Source organism: Spermophilus citellus (assembly GCF_964194105.1).
Source record: "Spermophilus citellus genome assembly, chromosome: 6".
Lineage (NCBI taxonomy): Eukaryota > Metazoa > Chordata > Mammalia > Rodentia > Sciuridae > Spermophilus > Spermophilus citellus.
The window spans coordinates 80,913,380-80,930,184 of NC_138187.1; the positions used below are offsets into that span (position 1 = coordinate 80,913,380).

Here is a 16,805-nt window from a genome sequence, read left to right on the forward strand (position 1 = left end):
CACATTCCTGACGCTGAATTCCAAAGGTATCTGCAGCCTGCTCAGATGTCATCCAGTGAGAACTGTGGGAGCCAACGCCTGTTCAACATTTTGCTTGTTTATAAGGTATACCTTGCTTGTTTCAGAAAGAGACAAAGGAAGGAATCTATTAATTGATTGCTTGATTCAAAGCAATGTGCTATAAAGTGACATCCCCACTAAGGTGAACACAACAAAAAATCAAAGGGGAAGCCTTGTGGGAGGAGGAAGCCAATTTACAAATACAGGTACTAGGATTTTCTTGAACATTAAATTTAGCTTCAAGATTCCAGATATGTGCCATACTCTACATGATTCTTATTATATGGCAAATTAAGACTTATGACCCCTTCAGGCAGCAAAACATTTTCATTGTCTTAAATTCTAAAAGAACTGCTGTTTGCTCATGCCTTCATGAAAGGGACATGGACCAACATCATAGGCAGAATCAACAAGTAAACGGTATTCTTCATTTAGACTTTTATTTTGTATCAGCAAAATAAAAGAGGAAAACATATCACTAAATAACAATTGTACCTGAGTGAATGTCTGAAAGGGGTGGGGCTGAGTTAGTGAAATCCAGATGTGGAACTTGCTGATAACAGAACTTTCTAACTTAATGGAAGGAGACTAAAGAGACAGGCTGAGAGTGAGGGCTGATCTTCTTTAAATAGCCTTTATCTCATGCTGGCTTTGGGGAGGAGTCAAAAAGCAGGAGTAATTTCAGAGAACAGCCTGTGTTACAGGTAGACCACCAGGTAGACAGATGTCAGGTTGACATCTAATCCTGAGAGTTGGAAGGGCTACCTTGCATTCAGACCAGGTGAGGTGCCCATGTCCAGTCTGCAGTGAAACAGACTCAAACAGCAACTCTAGGCAGAACCAAACCTCTTAGAGCAAAAAAAGGAGAGTCGTTGTCAGCTGCATGCCACAAAGGGGTTAAAAAGTAGAAAAATAGTCAAGAGAGCATAGAAAATTTCTAAAATTCCAAGTTTACCTGGAGTCAAATTTTAAAGGCCTTAAAATTAAGTTGTTGTAATGACATTAGCACTAGAGATGTGAAAGTCTGTTCTCTTTAAGAGGGGAAGTGCAATCTGCATGTCCACAGTTGATTTGCTGGCTTTGATTCTTCTTTCCTAACTGCATCTTTTTTGAAATTGGAAGCTCTGGGTTCCTGCCAAATTTTGCATGGCATGAAAGTGAGAATGTTTCCTTCCTGTGTTTTCCCTATGCATTTATGCCCTCATTTCGAGGATCATCTCTCTAAGGACAAGCCCTTTAACCTGGAATCCAGTTGTACAGAATGCACAGAAAAGATGGTATAAATACCTACAGGTGACCACAGACAGAAATCCTCTGGATCCTATCCTGTGGAAGTCTTCCCTTCCCCTAATCTACTGTTTAAAAATATCTTGCTTTTTCAGTAATTCTCTAATATATGAAAGCAATATATTCTCACTTTGGAGAAATGAAGGAAAAATGCTACTCATGATAACCACCATCAAAAGAAAACCAATGCTAATGTTTGGATGTATTGCTTTCATTTTCTAAATTACACAGAAACATTCCTTTAAAATACCTTTAGTATGATTGCATAGTATTAGGGTAGGAATACACTGTAATTTATTAACCAGCCTTGGAAGGTTTTTCTAGATTTATTTATTTTATTAAAGATGTAATATGTAGAGATTTGCTCTCTGCCACTCAAGTGTAGAATATATTAATTTTCCTAAATCAAAATAATCTGGCTTGGCTTCAGCAGTTATTGAGAAATTTCATTCTCCTCATATTCAAGGGAAATAATGCTCTCTCATTTGGGGTTATAAAGAAATCCTGAGGAGGTTGACTTTTCCAGTAAATCTGGGTAAGGGATTTTGAGTCTCCCAGGATTCATAGTCAATGTCTCCCATGCAGTCTGTTTGCAGACAGGTGCACAGGGATCTTTGCCATATCTTTTCCTAGGCTTGAGAACCTGGTTTCAGCCACTTTCAGCATGCCACACAGCCATGGTCCCAGTCAGAGTAATTCTCTGCAAAGGGAATGCAGGTCTCCCAGGTTGGAAGAACACCCTCAGTATCACCACCACTGACAACAGAACTACCATCTTCCTCTCAACTCTGAAAAGTCGTTCCCTCTCCTCTTCCTTCCAAAAGTAACTTCCCTCCCATCCAGATTCTTTTTCCAAATTCCTTTACCTTCTAAGCCCAAACTAGGGAGAGGATTTTCAGGGTGGCATCTGTAACATGAGGACACCCTCCACTCCTCCTCTTGGAAAGACCTTAGCACTCAAAAGCATGGCGGTTTTCCAAGGAGGTTGGAGGTAGAAGTTCCATAAATTTTGTTTGTTTCTAAAAATAGGACAAGATAAATTAATACTATCTCAAAAGAGGAATCTAACATACAAATTATACTCTAGTAGGAGTATGTTTGTATTGCAAATGTTACTTTAAAAGATGAGGAACACCCTTTTCTGCACAGAGGTGTTCTTGACATTTGTTGGCTGGTGTCTACGCGTGGGGAGATAGGCACACAAAGTGGGGTCCACTTGGCACAGAGCCATGGGTAGCTCACCACACCCATGCCTGTGGCTGGCTCTAGACAGGCCGTCAATGGACAGTGAGTACCTGGCATCGCAGGTTTTACATCCTTCTGATCTGATCGTGAAATAATGCATCCAGGGAAGGAAACCGTAAAAGCAATAGGCATGGTTGGCTCAGCTGCTGAATCGTCTGATTTGACTCCAGACCAAACATGGTTGTTTTCACAGGTGAAAATCATGAAAAATGTCTGGATACTCTTCTGGTGGAAGAGGGAGGAAAGCACTGAAATATTAGCCTTGAAGAAACAAGGTCTAAACTGAGTTTATCAAGGATAATTCATCAAAATACATCCTAGAAAAAATGTCCCCCAACCCTTGTCCAAGTTGGGGAAGGAAAACACGAATTTCAAAACTCAACTTAAGGTAGGAGAATCTCAGGTGTGCAGAGTTGAAAGTTGGCATTACAGTGAGGGTTTGGGCCTACAGACCTTCCTCTTTATAAGGCCCAGAAGTTTCTCTAATAAACCTGGCATATGTTTCTCCAAACTGCCAACACGAAGGACCCAGAAGTACACAAAAATTTTGTATGACTTTATTTCTTGCTCTTGATTAACCACAGGACTCTTTCCTGCTTGTGCCCAATTTTGCTTTTTTTTTTTTTTTAATAAAAATGACAGCTGATTGATTCTCCTCTACTACCATTCTTCAGAGTCTTCAATGCCAGGCCCACTCAAAAGTTACAAGACTTGGGCTGAGGATATAGCTCAGTTGGTAGAGGGCTTGCCTCCCATGCATAAGGCCCTGGATTCAATCCACAGCACACCACACACACACACACACACACACACAAATTACAAGACTATAACAAAACTACAGTTCTTTCTTTCTTCCAGATGTATCACAGTTTTCACATCCACTTCTCATCATTAGAACCGTGGATGCCCTCAGTCCATTTCCCAAATTAACCATCATCATAAGAATGGTGCTGGGGATAACTGGCTCAGATTTTGATAGCCACAGAAGCTTTGGGAAGTAGGAGGGCATCGTGCAGAGACCAGGGCTGCTCCAGAGCACACCTGGAGGGAGAGGGTCCTACTGAGGCTGCCACCTGGGTTGGGAGTCTGTAAGGACAGGAGACCGAATGGAAGCCAGGTGTGATGTTGGGGAGGACTTTGTCCGTCTTCTCATCCCCAGTCCCAAACTCAGAGTCCTTGAAAAAAGACTAGAAGATCAGAGAATGGAAAGGAGGTGATTGCGCTGTGGGTTGTAGAAAGGACCCTCTAAGTTAGGTAGAAGTGTAGACCTTCCATAGTGAGTTCATTAATTCTCCTTGATCTACTAGAGTATTGTGGAGCAGGGATGGCAGAGAAAATCTACCCTCGATGGATGACCCAGTATTTGTTAACATAATGCTTTGCTTCCGGCAACAAGAAAGTTCTCTGGAATTGAAGTTGGAATTTTGATGAAGTTGAGTTGAAAGTTTCACAGATGCAAGAAATGGGTCAAAGCACAGAGTGTCATGGTTAACCATGTCAGTTAATGAGGACCAGAATGAGTCATTCCGAATACATTTGCATGTGGGAAGCCTCATTATATTTCTGAATTCTCTGTGGCAAATTGGGCATTAATTAGGATGAAGTGAAACTTCATTAAGGCAACATTGGTTTTTCCTTCTCAAAATAGAATGTACTCTGAAGGAAGGTGAATAGAGTTGGCTAACCAGAAACCCTACTGTTCCTGACAGTGAACTTGTTACATAAAGCTACAGTTTTGATTCATTTTCTGGACCTCAGCATTTCATTTTCGAATTTAAAGGATCTGAAAAATGTGAATGAAAAAAATATCATCAATGACTCTCTAATTTTCCTTCCTCTTTGGCTGTGGTCTTCAAATCCAACAGCATTGCAAAAAATAAGAATAAATCTGATCCCCTAGTAAAGCATAATGCACACAGTGAACGTTTCAGCAAATATTTGTTCACGGTGATAAAAATGCAAGCCTGGCAGTCTTTTAAAAATTAATGCTGTGCAGAAAACTAGATCTTGCCACTGCCTCGCTATATATTTCTATAGAGCAGGTGCAATATGGTAAATAATTTGTAGGAAATCTCAGTCAACTGATTTTTTTTTTTGGACGACATGATCTTTTCTTCTTTGTATGATGTATATCTTAGAGTTACGCAATTTTGGTCCTGAAAGGGATCTTAAGTACCAATTAGTTCAAGCTCTTGCCATTTAGATAAGATAGTTGTGATCCAATGAGTTTAGACATTGACCAGCTTTTGGTGGAAGCTAAACTAGAGCCAGCACCCCCAGACTCCTGGTTAAACAACCATACTGTTGGGCATCAGCTGTGGAATCCTACACACTGGATCTCAGTTCCTTCATATCAGTACAGTGATCAGGATTGCTGTTTTCTCTGTGTTGACCAGTGAGGTTACAATGAGATTACCATATCAATTACCTGGCACAGTGACCCAGGCACTCCATATGTTAGTTCCTTTCACTCCTCCTCACTCCTCCATTAGGAAGAGAATATTCTATAAATTGTAGATGAAGCTGAGAGGAGAGCTACTGGAAGCCTCTGACACCAGTGTTTTGGGAGGGATAGGAAGTCCTCTTTGAAGAAGAGAAGACTAGAAAGGACAAGTGGATTCAGACTTGTACAGACCCCCTGTTCTTGTTTGAGTTTGTAGGTTTGGGCATGATCTCTAGAAATCTCTAGAAATTTGTGATGGAAACAGAAGGAGATTGGTGTTAGAAGTTCCCTGGGCAAGAAGGGAAATCCAGACTTAGGGAAACTTGAAGCCTGCTCAAGTGGCCCAGAGAACATTTCCCTAGTCCCCTGCTCCCTCCCCAGGTAAGGACAGTTCCTTATTCAGCATTTTAGAGCCCAGGCTTCCACTACTGAGCTGTAGACCATGCAGCGCTGAGAAAAAGTTTTAGCTGAGGCAAAATGAGACCAAATCTAAAATTGCATGAGTATCTTGCCTTTCTTTTCAGGGCATTAAAATATTTTTCCTTTCTTGGGATAATAATGATCCATAGACAGTAGGGTTTGTTTTGTCTTGTTTGGGGGTTGGGATAGAACTCAGGGCTTCAAGCATGCGCAGCAGGGTTCTACCACTAAGTGACACCACCAGCCATAAAGTTATTTTTTCATCGCCTCTAACTTTGCAAAAATAACAGTATTCCATGTTGTAACCTCCTATAATTTTTTTTGAAAGGTCTACTCCTTGAAATACAAAATAATGGGGGTACTACTGCTCTAGACAGTTGTTTTAGTCAACTTTTTCATTGCTGTCACCAAACAACCTGAAAAAGAACAGTTAGAGGAAGAAAAGTTCATTTGGCTCATGTTTTCAGAGATCTCAGTCAATAGAGGGCCAGCTCCATAGGTGGGCCCAAAGTGAAATGGAAACCCCTCTCTGTACCACCGTGGCTTGCTTTTTAGCTCTACTGTTATGGATATGTTATCTTTGGTCCCCAAATATACCTTAAATGCCTTAGAAGCTGTCATCCCCCAGTGCCTAGCACTGTGCTGAGTCCCTCTTCCAAACGCTTTGTATCTTTTTATTTTTTCAATGTATCAAGTCATTGTTTCTGATCCTGCTGTCAGCAATTTCCATTATCTTCTCCCTGAACTAAATGATGTCTCAGCAGCGAGCTGACATCAGAGGGGAGGGTACCATGTGTGAGGAGATTGCTAATATACAGGGATAGTTTTCAATGAGAAAGTGATTGACATATATTTAAAAAAAAAAAGAAGAGGAGGAGTTTATATATAGAACTGAATAGCTATGTATAGGCAGTTCGAAAAAAAAAGATTAGCCCTTACATCTCTATTTTAAAATACTTACCTACCACGATGATGACCCTGAAGAAGAAATAGAGAATTTGATTTTTATTTTTTTTTTCAAGGATTATTTCTTTTTACAATGGAAAATGACAACTCATCAAATGTAGCGTGTCTGCTGCAGGCTGCAAAGATGACCAGTAGAGGTGGTAAATGCTGCCTTATTGCTTACAGTAATGTTATTTCTTGGCTATGCTGCTAAACTAAATGTGTATTTTTTTTTAAGGTAGGAATGAGGGCATCTTAGTTTGCTATTCTGCTGAGCAGAGTAACTGGGAAACTACTTCATTGAAGACCACATAAATTTTTGTAAATCTTGGTGAGCAGGGATGATTTTCCTACTCAAATAATACTCTTAAAGGGTGCCAAAGCCAGATCCCCATAATAGAAGCAGGCTTTATGAAAAATAAATCTGGGAACAAACCACTTTGGAAATAAGCACAGAAAAATTAACCAGCAAGGATAATTTGCTTGTTAATGGATGTCCATTCTGGCCATGATTTTGACTTGTAATCTCATTGGCTTGTAATGGTTGAGTTTCCTATGAGATACCCAGGCATCTCCCCAAAGCTGAGTTTCCTATGAGATACTCAGGTATCTCCCAAAGCCTTTCTGGGATGCAGAAGGAGAAGAATTATCTTATTCCTACTTCCCTCTATGAGAAGGTCCTGAAAGGTGTAGCAAGGTGTGTGTGTGTCCAGGTAACATGATAGTGCTTCTGCCAAGAGGGTTTTCCTTGTACATATTTCCAGAAAGGGGGAGAAATGGACTATGCAATCCTCAAAGAGTCCCTTAGAGTATCCAGCACTCCTGGGGCATTCCTCGTCAAAGAATTGAAGACAAAGCCTGGAGGAAGGACTTACTTGCTCTATGATTTCCAGGGTCTCTTGTTCAAAAAACTCATTAAGAAGTTTAGGAATGCCATAGTGCAGCATAAAACCATCTACAGATCCTTTGGAGAGCAGGGCCCTACCTGACTTTGCAGTGTACTCCCAGGAAGCTGGCCCTACCTTGAGAGTTAAGAGTCTTGGTGCTTAATGTCAAAATGCATTGGCAGCCTTAGGAAGGATTAAAGGAAATTAAGAATGCAACATAACAAAACCTGGCTCTTGGGGATGACTAGTTTCCTATCACCAGCCTGCCTGGTTAATTCCAAATCAGTTTGCTTCCCAGCTAGTGCATGGAATCATGTAATAAAGATAGGCCATGGAAGAAGGGGAAATTGAAAGGGAAATAATGCATTTCACTCAGCATAACCCCCCAGTTTTTCTAGCTCACCTTCTCCGCCCTTGTACATGTATAATCTCCAATCTCTACACAATAGCCAAAGTGATCTAAAAGTTTATCTGATCTTTCCTACCTCATCCCCATCCCTAACTACCTCAATGGCCTTCTGTTACTTGGCAGTCAAAGGGAGAATTCTCACCATGATTCAAAGACTTTGTGTGTGCTCTGCTCTCTTGCCCACCAAATCTCCAGGGACCACTGCTTTCTCTGGTGTGGGACCTTAGCACAGGCTATTCCCTACAACCAGGGTGTCTTTCTTCCTCTCTTTGTCCCTCCTTCTGGGATCAAAGTTTTTCTGTGTTTCTGTCTCTCCACTCAACCTCACTACCACCACCGTTTGAGTTGCACACTCTCTTGCACCTTTAATTTATCTTAAATTGTGTCCTCTTTTTGGATTATGAACACTGTCAAGGCACATGTCATGTTTCTTTTGTGCAGTATTCTGTCCCCAATACCTAGCATAGTGCTTGGAACACAGGAAGTGCTCAATAGGTATTTGTTGAAAAGCAAATAGATATACCACCCAAATCATAGTTTGTACTTTTTTTATATTTTATTTTTTAGTTATCGGTGGACACAACATCTTTGTTTGTATGTGGTGCTGAGGATCGAACCCGGGCCGCACGCATGCCAGGCGAGCGCGCTACCGCTTGAGCCACATCCCCAGCCCCAGTTTATACTTTAATTATACATTACCTTGGATTATTTGTTGTTCTTCACAAATTTCACCAATTAGTTCAGAAACTTTGACATCAGTCAACATGTTGTCTCTTTCTTTTGAATCTCCCATGGTGCCCACTTGTAGTTCATGTTCCAAGAATAGTATTGACTAATAGATCATGAGCATGTTACACATTCACCCCCTGCCATTGCAGTAGAGAGAACTAGGAGAGAAATTCAACTGGGTGCTGAGTGAGTTGGCTTAAATCATTATAGATAGATACTTTTTCTTGATTAGCAAGGTAAATAATAACCAAAGCTAGACATAATCTTACTTATGGGATTTTGCTGCTTCAAAATAAAAATATTCAACTGTGATATAAATATCTCCCTTCACCATTTTAGTTTGCTGATTTTGGAAACAGCCTTGATCTACGACTCTGAAGGACTGGTTGTGTTCAGTCACTCTGGTGGGAGTACTGCATCCCTGTATTGAAATGTTCACAGTCCCGTCTGTTGTGGTGACAACTGTGAAAATTTGTCTGGCAAAAGGAATTGATTTGCCATCATTCTTTCCTGTGACATGACTTGCCCCCAACTCCCTGTTTGAAATGGCATTTGTACGCTAGATGTCCAGCAGTAAAATGCTCTTAATGGAGTACTCATGGATAATTTTTTTCAGTAACCTTCACAACTAATGCTTGCCCACTGGGCAAGGGTTCCCCATTCAGTCCTTCTGATGGCCTTTCCCCCTTGACCATATTCTTTTTCTAGATTGGCAGAGATGGCATTGAAAATATTTTCAGTAGAATTAATCTATTTTCCCACTGTCTTTAAAATATCTTTTTCAGACAAGAAGTCCCAAACTGTCTCACAGTCCTCAACCTCCCAGTTTGAGTGACCCAGTCGAGCATTTATCAGAGACGTCCGGTGATTCTTTGGAAGCCATGTCTGAGGGGGAGGCGCCAAGTCCTTTTTCCAGAGGCAGCCGAACTCGTGCAAGCCTTCCTGTGGTGAGGTCAACCAACCAGACGAAAGAAAGATCTCTGGGTAAGCTTCCAGAGGCAGGTTCTGATGCCTCTGACTGTATATATGTACATTTACACTTTGGAACACAAATCCATGCGTTCAAATATGAATTCAACTGTAATTTGTAAAAACACAGATCCTGGGGAATTTTCTTGATTTAATATTATGTTAGTCAGCTTTCCATCACTGTGACAAAATGACTGAGATAATCAACTTATAAGGAAGACCTATTTTGTCTCATGGTTTTAAAGATTTCAGTCCATGGCCCATTGCTTTTGGAACTGTGGTGAGGTAGTACATTATGGCGGGGAATGCATGGTAGAGCCATGCTGCTCACATCATGGTGGCCAGAAAGCAAACAGAGAATCCTAAAATCCCCTTCCAGGGTACACCCCTCCATGATCTAACTTCCTTCCATAAGGTCCCACTGTCTCCCAATAAGCACCACAGTCTGGCAACCAAGCTTTTAGCATATGGACTTTAAGAGACCTTTAAAACCCAAACCATAACAAATATCAAGTATTGAAGATTTGCTGAGACTGGGCACATTCAGAAGTGGCTGAAATTAGCAGCTTGAGCCATGAGGCTGGTAGTACTTGCCCGTGTTCCTGGAATAAGGAATACCAAGGACAGACTACAGAAAGCCTGGCCTCACCTCCCAAGACTTCCTCCACCAGTCCCAGAGCCACCGGTTGGGATGCATGAGCAGAGAGATGGGTATTAGGAGCCTCACACCACTTGCCTGGCAGTCTGGTAGAGCATATGAATGGCTCCAGGAAGAAGGGGGCCAACGTGGCCATCACTCCCAGGACTGTTGTGAAAGCCACAAATAGGAAGCTGCTTTTCTTTTCAGAAAGTTTTCCCAAGAAACAGAGATTCTAACTTTCTACCATTACCACATATCATCCATTTTTATAGGAAATTCACTTTATAGCTTGCTTTGTTTTTTGTTGCTGTTGTTGTTTCTTTTTTTTTTTCTCTCCCTTTAACAAAATGCACAAGTCATAGGATCAAGTAGAATTTAAGCCTCTTTGCAGAGCATGCCGCTGTGCTGGTGTTTCATATGCTTCGTCTGCCATTTGCAGGTTCCCACTTGGTACCTGTGGGTGCAGACAGATGAAGTCAGGGTAACATCAAAGAGGAGAAGGATCAGTGTGAAAAAAATCTTCAGGGGCTGGCCCATGCAGAAGACAGCTGAATTTGGGGCTGGGGATGCGGCTCAAGCCGTGGCGCGCTCGCCTGGCATGCGTGCGGCCCGGGTTCGATCCTCAGCACCACATACCAACAAAGATGTTGTGTCCGCCGAGAACTAAAAATAAATATTAAAAATTCTCACTCTCTCTCCTCTCTCACTCTCTCTTTAAAAAAAAAAAACCTACAAAACATTAAAGTGACATAAATAAATTCTCTTAAAAAAAAAAAAAAAAAAGAAGACAGCTGAATTCTGCCATGTGAAACCTAGCAAGTATGATGCTGGGAGAAGAAAGGGGCAGATAGATATACAATGCTACTTTGATTTTGTTTCCCCAACCAGAGCAAATTGGTCCTAAAAACAAAACAAAAAACTATTATCCTCTGGGTTGTTAATATTTTCTTTATTTTTTTTTTTACTTTTACCTGGTAATTTTTCATTAGTTATCAATTTAATTCGACAAACTTATATAGAGTACAGTGTAATTCAACATGTGTATACATCATATAATGATCGAAGCAGGGTGGTTACTTCGCCGTAAGCTTTTTTTTTTCTTTTTTCTTTTGTAGCAGAGATTGAACCCAGAGGTGCTTAACCACTGAGCCACATATCCAACCCTTTATATTCTTTTTTAATTTTGAGACCGGGTGTCACTAAATTGCTTAGGATCTCACTTAGTTGCTGAGGCTGGTTTTGAACTTGTGATTCTTCTGCCTCAACCTCCTGAGTCACTGGTATTACCGGTGTGCACCAACACACTTGGGTTCTTAAACTTTTTTTTTTCGTTGTTGATAGACCTTTATTTATTTATACGTGGTGCTGAGAATCGAACCCAGTGCCGAACACGTGCCAGGCAAGTGCACTACCACTGAGCCCCAGCCCCAGTGTACTTAACCTTTTTTAAAATAAACTTTTATGATCACATAATTGTATATATTTTTGAGATGTGGTTTGATGCTTCATCACATATACAGTATGTATTGATCAATCAGGGCAATTAATGTTTTCGTCTCCTTATCATTACTGTGTGCTTGGACCCTTTGAGTGCCTCTCTTCTGTTTATTTGTAAGATATGCCACTGGTTATCTTAAAAACATGGAATATTTTTTATTTTCCTGTTTTGTGCAAGAGTCAGCCATGCTAATCCTTCTTGTTTCAATTTTACTAAATATACAGCTCATGCAAATGTTCATCATTAATATTTAATATTAAATTTGTATACTTGATCTTAGATTAGTAATGCAGGGTCCTTATTTTTCAAATGAGAGAGGAAGGCCACGGAAAATCTGCCTGTTTGTTTGTTTGTTAGTAGGGCACAGTTATTTAAATGGCAGGGGCAGGAAGTACAGACCTCTAGTTCCTGTTAGTCTCACCTTACACATGAAGGTACAGGGACATGCTGTTATGAAAACGACACGGCTTTTCCACTGCCGCCTGGCTGCAGATTTCCTCTGGATTGAGGAGCTTTGTGCTTTCTCAACCCTGCTCACACCTGGAGCAGGAGCCAGGCTGGGAGTGGAATTTCTCCTTTGTGCTTTGCAGGAAATGAGTGAGGTTCAGGTCTCTGTAGAGATAGCCTCTGCTTTGCAAAAGAAAATGAAGATAAAAAGAACTGCCAATTCCCCTTCCCCCCCCATACCTGGGGGACCTTGAGTGTTGGATAATAGATCCTTTGTTTCCAAGGCAGGAATTTCCCCTGGCAGCATCCACAGTTGGCTGTGCAGGTAGATACTTGCAGAGTTCAGGAACCAAGCCTCAGGGCAGAGAGACTGCAGGAGCTGGGGGCAGCCTTGTCCAAGGAGTTGCTGAGTGTGGTTGGCGTTTGTGCACAGAGGTGGCTGTACTTCTGCAAAACACTGTTTTACTCTGCAGCCACTTTGCCATAAAGTGCTGCTCCACACGCTGCCACGGCAGGTTAAAGAAAAATGTGTCCGAAGTTATTTATTCTGCCATCTTCATGAGTGGCTTTTTGACCTGTGATTTTTCCTAATTTTTGGATGGAAATAAACAGACACGGAGAGAGGACAGGAGAGAAGGAGAAATTTGCCAAAGTGAGGAAGGCTATGGTTTCAGAAAATGAGGCTGGCACCTGGACAGCAAGGTTGGAATTGCCCTTGACCACCTCTTCTAGGCCAATTTGGAAATGTCCTCCCAGATGCACCTGGCCCGCCTGGTGTAAATCTGTTTGACAGGGATGGGAAATAAAGGGGAAAATGTGAGTCACAAAGAGTCTAAATGCTAGGGACTTGCTCAGCCTCGTCTTTAGGTAAATCCCCTTGTAGTTGGCCTTCTTTAACACAGGCTCCTGGGAAGAGCGGCACTTTCTGGAGAACCTAGCCACAGTTACAGTGTCCACAGCATGATGGTGGCATAACTGTGACCCCAAGGGGCCTCAGAGGCTGCAGATTGGACACTTAGAGCTGAGACCTCCTGGAAACCCATAGTTGGTCTTTTAGAACTGTGCATTGACATTTATCTTAATCCACAGAGACTTAAGATCTTCTTCAAAGTCCTGTTTATCTTTATTTCTTGAAAGTTTTGATGGTTTGTTCATTGTAGGTTTTTTTTGGTTTTGTTATTTTTTTTTTAAACCAGAGATTGAACCCAGCAGTGCTTAACCACTGAGTCACATCCCCGGCTATTTATTTATTTATTAAAATTTTGCAACAGGTTCTCACTAAGTTTCTTAGAACCTCTCTAAGTTGCTGAGGCTGTCTTTGAACCTGCGATCCTCCTGCTTCCGTCTCCTGACTGTTGGGGTTAGAGGCATGCACTGCCGTACTGGGCATATTTTTTTTCTTGAAGACTTTATTATTTCAGAGCAGTTTTAGGTTAAGAGCAAAACTGATAGGAAAGCACAGAGCATTCCCATATACCCCCGCCCCACACACACACAGCTTCCCTTGCTACCAGTGCACTCCACCAGAGTGGGTGCATTGGGGTCAGTTGGTGAAACTACATCCACACATCCCATAGATTTTCTTAGGGTTCACTCTTGGTTTTGTACTTTGTATGAGTTTGCACAAATTATGATGCCATGTTCATACAGACTATTTTCACCGCCCTAAATATCCTCTGTCTTCTACCTATTTATCTCTCTCCCCCTAATTCCTAGCAACCTCTGAGCTTTTTGCTACCTTTATAGTTTTGCCTTTTCCAGAATGGCATACAGGAATCAGACAGAATGTAAACTGCAAGTTGATTTCTTCTACTTAGTAATGTTCATTTACGTCTCCTCCATGTCTTTTCGTGGCTTGATCATTTCTTTTTAGCACTGAATAATTTTCTAGCATCTAGATGTGTCACAGTTTATCCATTCATCTACTGAGGGACATCTTGGTTGCTTCCAGGTTTTGGCAGTTATGAACAAAGCTGCTAAAAACATCCGTGTGGAGGTTTTTGTGTAGACAGAACTTTTCAACTTCTTCGAGTGAATTCCAAGGAGCACAATTGCTGGATCATATGGGAAGATTACGTTTAGTTTAGTTTCATTGTGGGTTCTTGACTTAATCTTGAGTTTTAAAAGTATCACATTAAGATATTGTTCATTGTGATCACTAAGTTTTGGGAACCACTTGAATTTTACACTGGAAGCTGTGTTCCACTGGCACCTTTGAAGTGCCTACCCAGATGTCACCCCAGGACTGTAAGATGCCACCACCACCACCCTCTAGCCAGAGTCTGGAATGAAGTTGAATAGAAAAAGCCTTGTCCCCAGCCTGTGCTTCTGCACATAGCATTATTTGTTACTGGAATCCCACTCAGCCCAGGCTGCACTATCAAAAGACTTGACACCTTTATGTTGGAGCCTGGATGGACAGAATTCTCAAAATACTCCCACTCCTTGGGTTTAAACCTTACCTCACTTTGGGCTGCCTGTGCCTGAAGATAAACCTTCACAATTATTCCACTTGAATAATCCCTTGTTCTGTGGCTTCAGTATATTTCCAGAATGAGGAATGCAGGAAGGCTGAGCGTTTTGCAGAGGCTGTTAGGAGACATGCAGGATACAGAATGGAGAGCAGTATGTAATACATTTATGTATAAATAAATATATACATAGCTATATTTAGCATATATGTACATTTTGTAGCTCATAAACACAAGTCGCCCTCTGTATCTGCCAGTTCTGAATCCTTGGATTCATCTAACTGCAGATTGAAAAATCTTTGAAAAATGAAGTTCATCTGTAGTGAGCATGTACAGACTTTCTTTTGCTTGTCATTATTCCCTAAATGACTTTAACAACCATTTACATAGCACTGTCATTGTACAAGTTATTATAAGTAATATAGAGATCATTTTAAGTGTATTAGAGGATATGCATGGGTGACATGTAAATCCTATGCCATCTTATATAAGGGATTCATGCATTGGGAGATTTTGGTATCTGAGGTGGGATCCTGGCACCGATCCCCTGTGGACATTGAGGCACAACTGTGCTGGAATGCAAGATGTGAGCATGTCATTTCAAAGAGGCATGTTGAGCCTTCAGAAAAAGCCAAATGACAGTAAAACACAGTCCCTTCTGATGCTGAGGGCCAACTAGCCATTCTTGGAGAGGTGTACAAAGCAGCAAGGTAAAGAAAGAAATTTGTTCAGTGGCTGTGACTTAGCACATGACTGGGTCCAGTGGCCTTCCATCTTTCAATCTTCACTTCTTCTCCAGGGCAGTGGGTTCCCGTCCACTCCACCCATCCAAAACACAGCTTTGGAACTTATGCCATTTCTCTTTCACTCTCTTTTTGGAGAAAATAAAGTTACCAGAAGAAAGGCAGCCTAAAAAAACGAAACCCACTTTTCAGTAGGGCTTGGTTTTAGAAATAATTTCCATGAAAAATTGTCCCCACTGATATTAGGTCTGCAGTCTTAATGATGGAGTAGTTGCCTTTTAATCACCGTGCTGTCTTATAAATCCCATCTGGAATGTGACCATAGGCAGGGGTTGTTGTCTGGCTGCTTCCCTAGTTGGCCTTCGGGGAAAGGGTAGCCACAAGATGTTCCCACCCCTCTGTGTGCCCTCAGGAATTTGAAAATAAAACTCATGAAAACAAGAACAGCAGCAGCAACTTCTTCTTCCTGCAGCCAGATTCCTTTGTTGACCATAATCCACACGGAGAGCTTTAGAAAACAGTCTTGCTTACCAGACTAGCAGCCAGTGGTATTGTCATTTCTGTAATGAACTGCCTCTTAAACACTCAGACCGCTAAGGCAAAAATGATTTTCAATGGCATAGGAAGATTTTAGACTAGTTGTGGGACAAGGTCCCTAGGGGGTGTGAATTATTGAATGTATGGCTGTTTTTTCATTCCAAGCTGATAACTTTATTGGTCGTCATGCCCTGTGGGAATTTAAGGAAAGGGTGGTTCTTGGCTGCCAGAATCTGCCATCTTGTGGGTATGCAGGACTAGGTTGGAGGGGAGGACAAAGGATAGAGGAGGTGTTCATATCCAAAGGGGGAAATCCAAAGGGAGTGTGGGCAGCCACTGTAAGACCAGCATTCGATTCTTTGAGCATAAACAATTATCCATTGACTATTTAAAAAAAAACTAATTTTAAACAAATAAGAAAAGTATTACTCTGCAGAGTAGGTAAAATAGGATATCTGTGGTCCTAAGCACTGGAAGTGATTGCAATATTATTAATACAGCAGAAATTTGCAGAAAAGATTTTCATAGCAAGTTAATAGATTTGGACATATCCCTGACCTTTTCAGGAAACTAGAAAAAAAAAATGCCAGCATGTTTTTGATAGCACCAGAACTAGTGCCCTGGCCCAAGTGGACCAGGTTGGGTGGCTACGATGACAGACACAAATCCCCCCTCCCACCTTCTCCTGTTGTGTCTTCCTCTACCACTAAGGCTGGAAAACAGGCTCATTCTAGAATATCAAATGTGCAAGGTTCTGGATGGTGGGTGACAAGGCAAAGTTACTGATGCTCTTGGGTGTCCTCAGCATCCTTTGCCAGGGTCCCAGCCCACAGTAACTAGGTTGATAGGGTTCAGAGAATGGATCTAGGGCATCCATTTTTGTAGCGCTGAAGGTCCAGGTGTTGCCAGGCCCTACCATAGTCCTGGCAGCTTCCTGATCAAGGCCGCATGGCTTCGGAGTCACACCTGCCCAGAATGGCAGGAAGCTGCTTCTTTTGTCAAAGTGGCCCAGCTCCACAGTGAAAATTCAGCCCAGTGATTCTGCAAGCTATTTAATGAATCCATTTTTGCTTTA

At 41.6% G+C, this 16,805-nt stretch overlaps 1 protein-coding gene across 17 annotated transcripts in view; it reads left to right on the forward strand.

The window, feature by feature from the left end:
* Window positions 1–16,805, forward strand: part of KIAA1217 — a 406,156-nt gene that overhangs the window by 239,252 nt on the left and 150,099 nt on the right. For all 17 annotated transcript variants that reach the window (XM_081297957.1, XM_081297960.1, XM_081297956.1 and 14 more), the window contains one exon: window positions 9,211–9,409. In XM_081297957.1, the coding sequence (XP_081154083.1) occupies window positions 9,211–9,409 (199 nt within the window). The remainder of the gene's footprint in view (window positions 1–9,210; window positions 9,410–16,805) is intronic.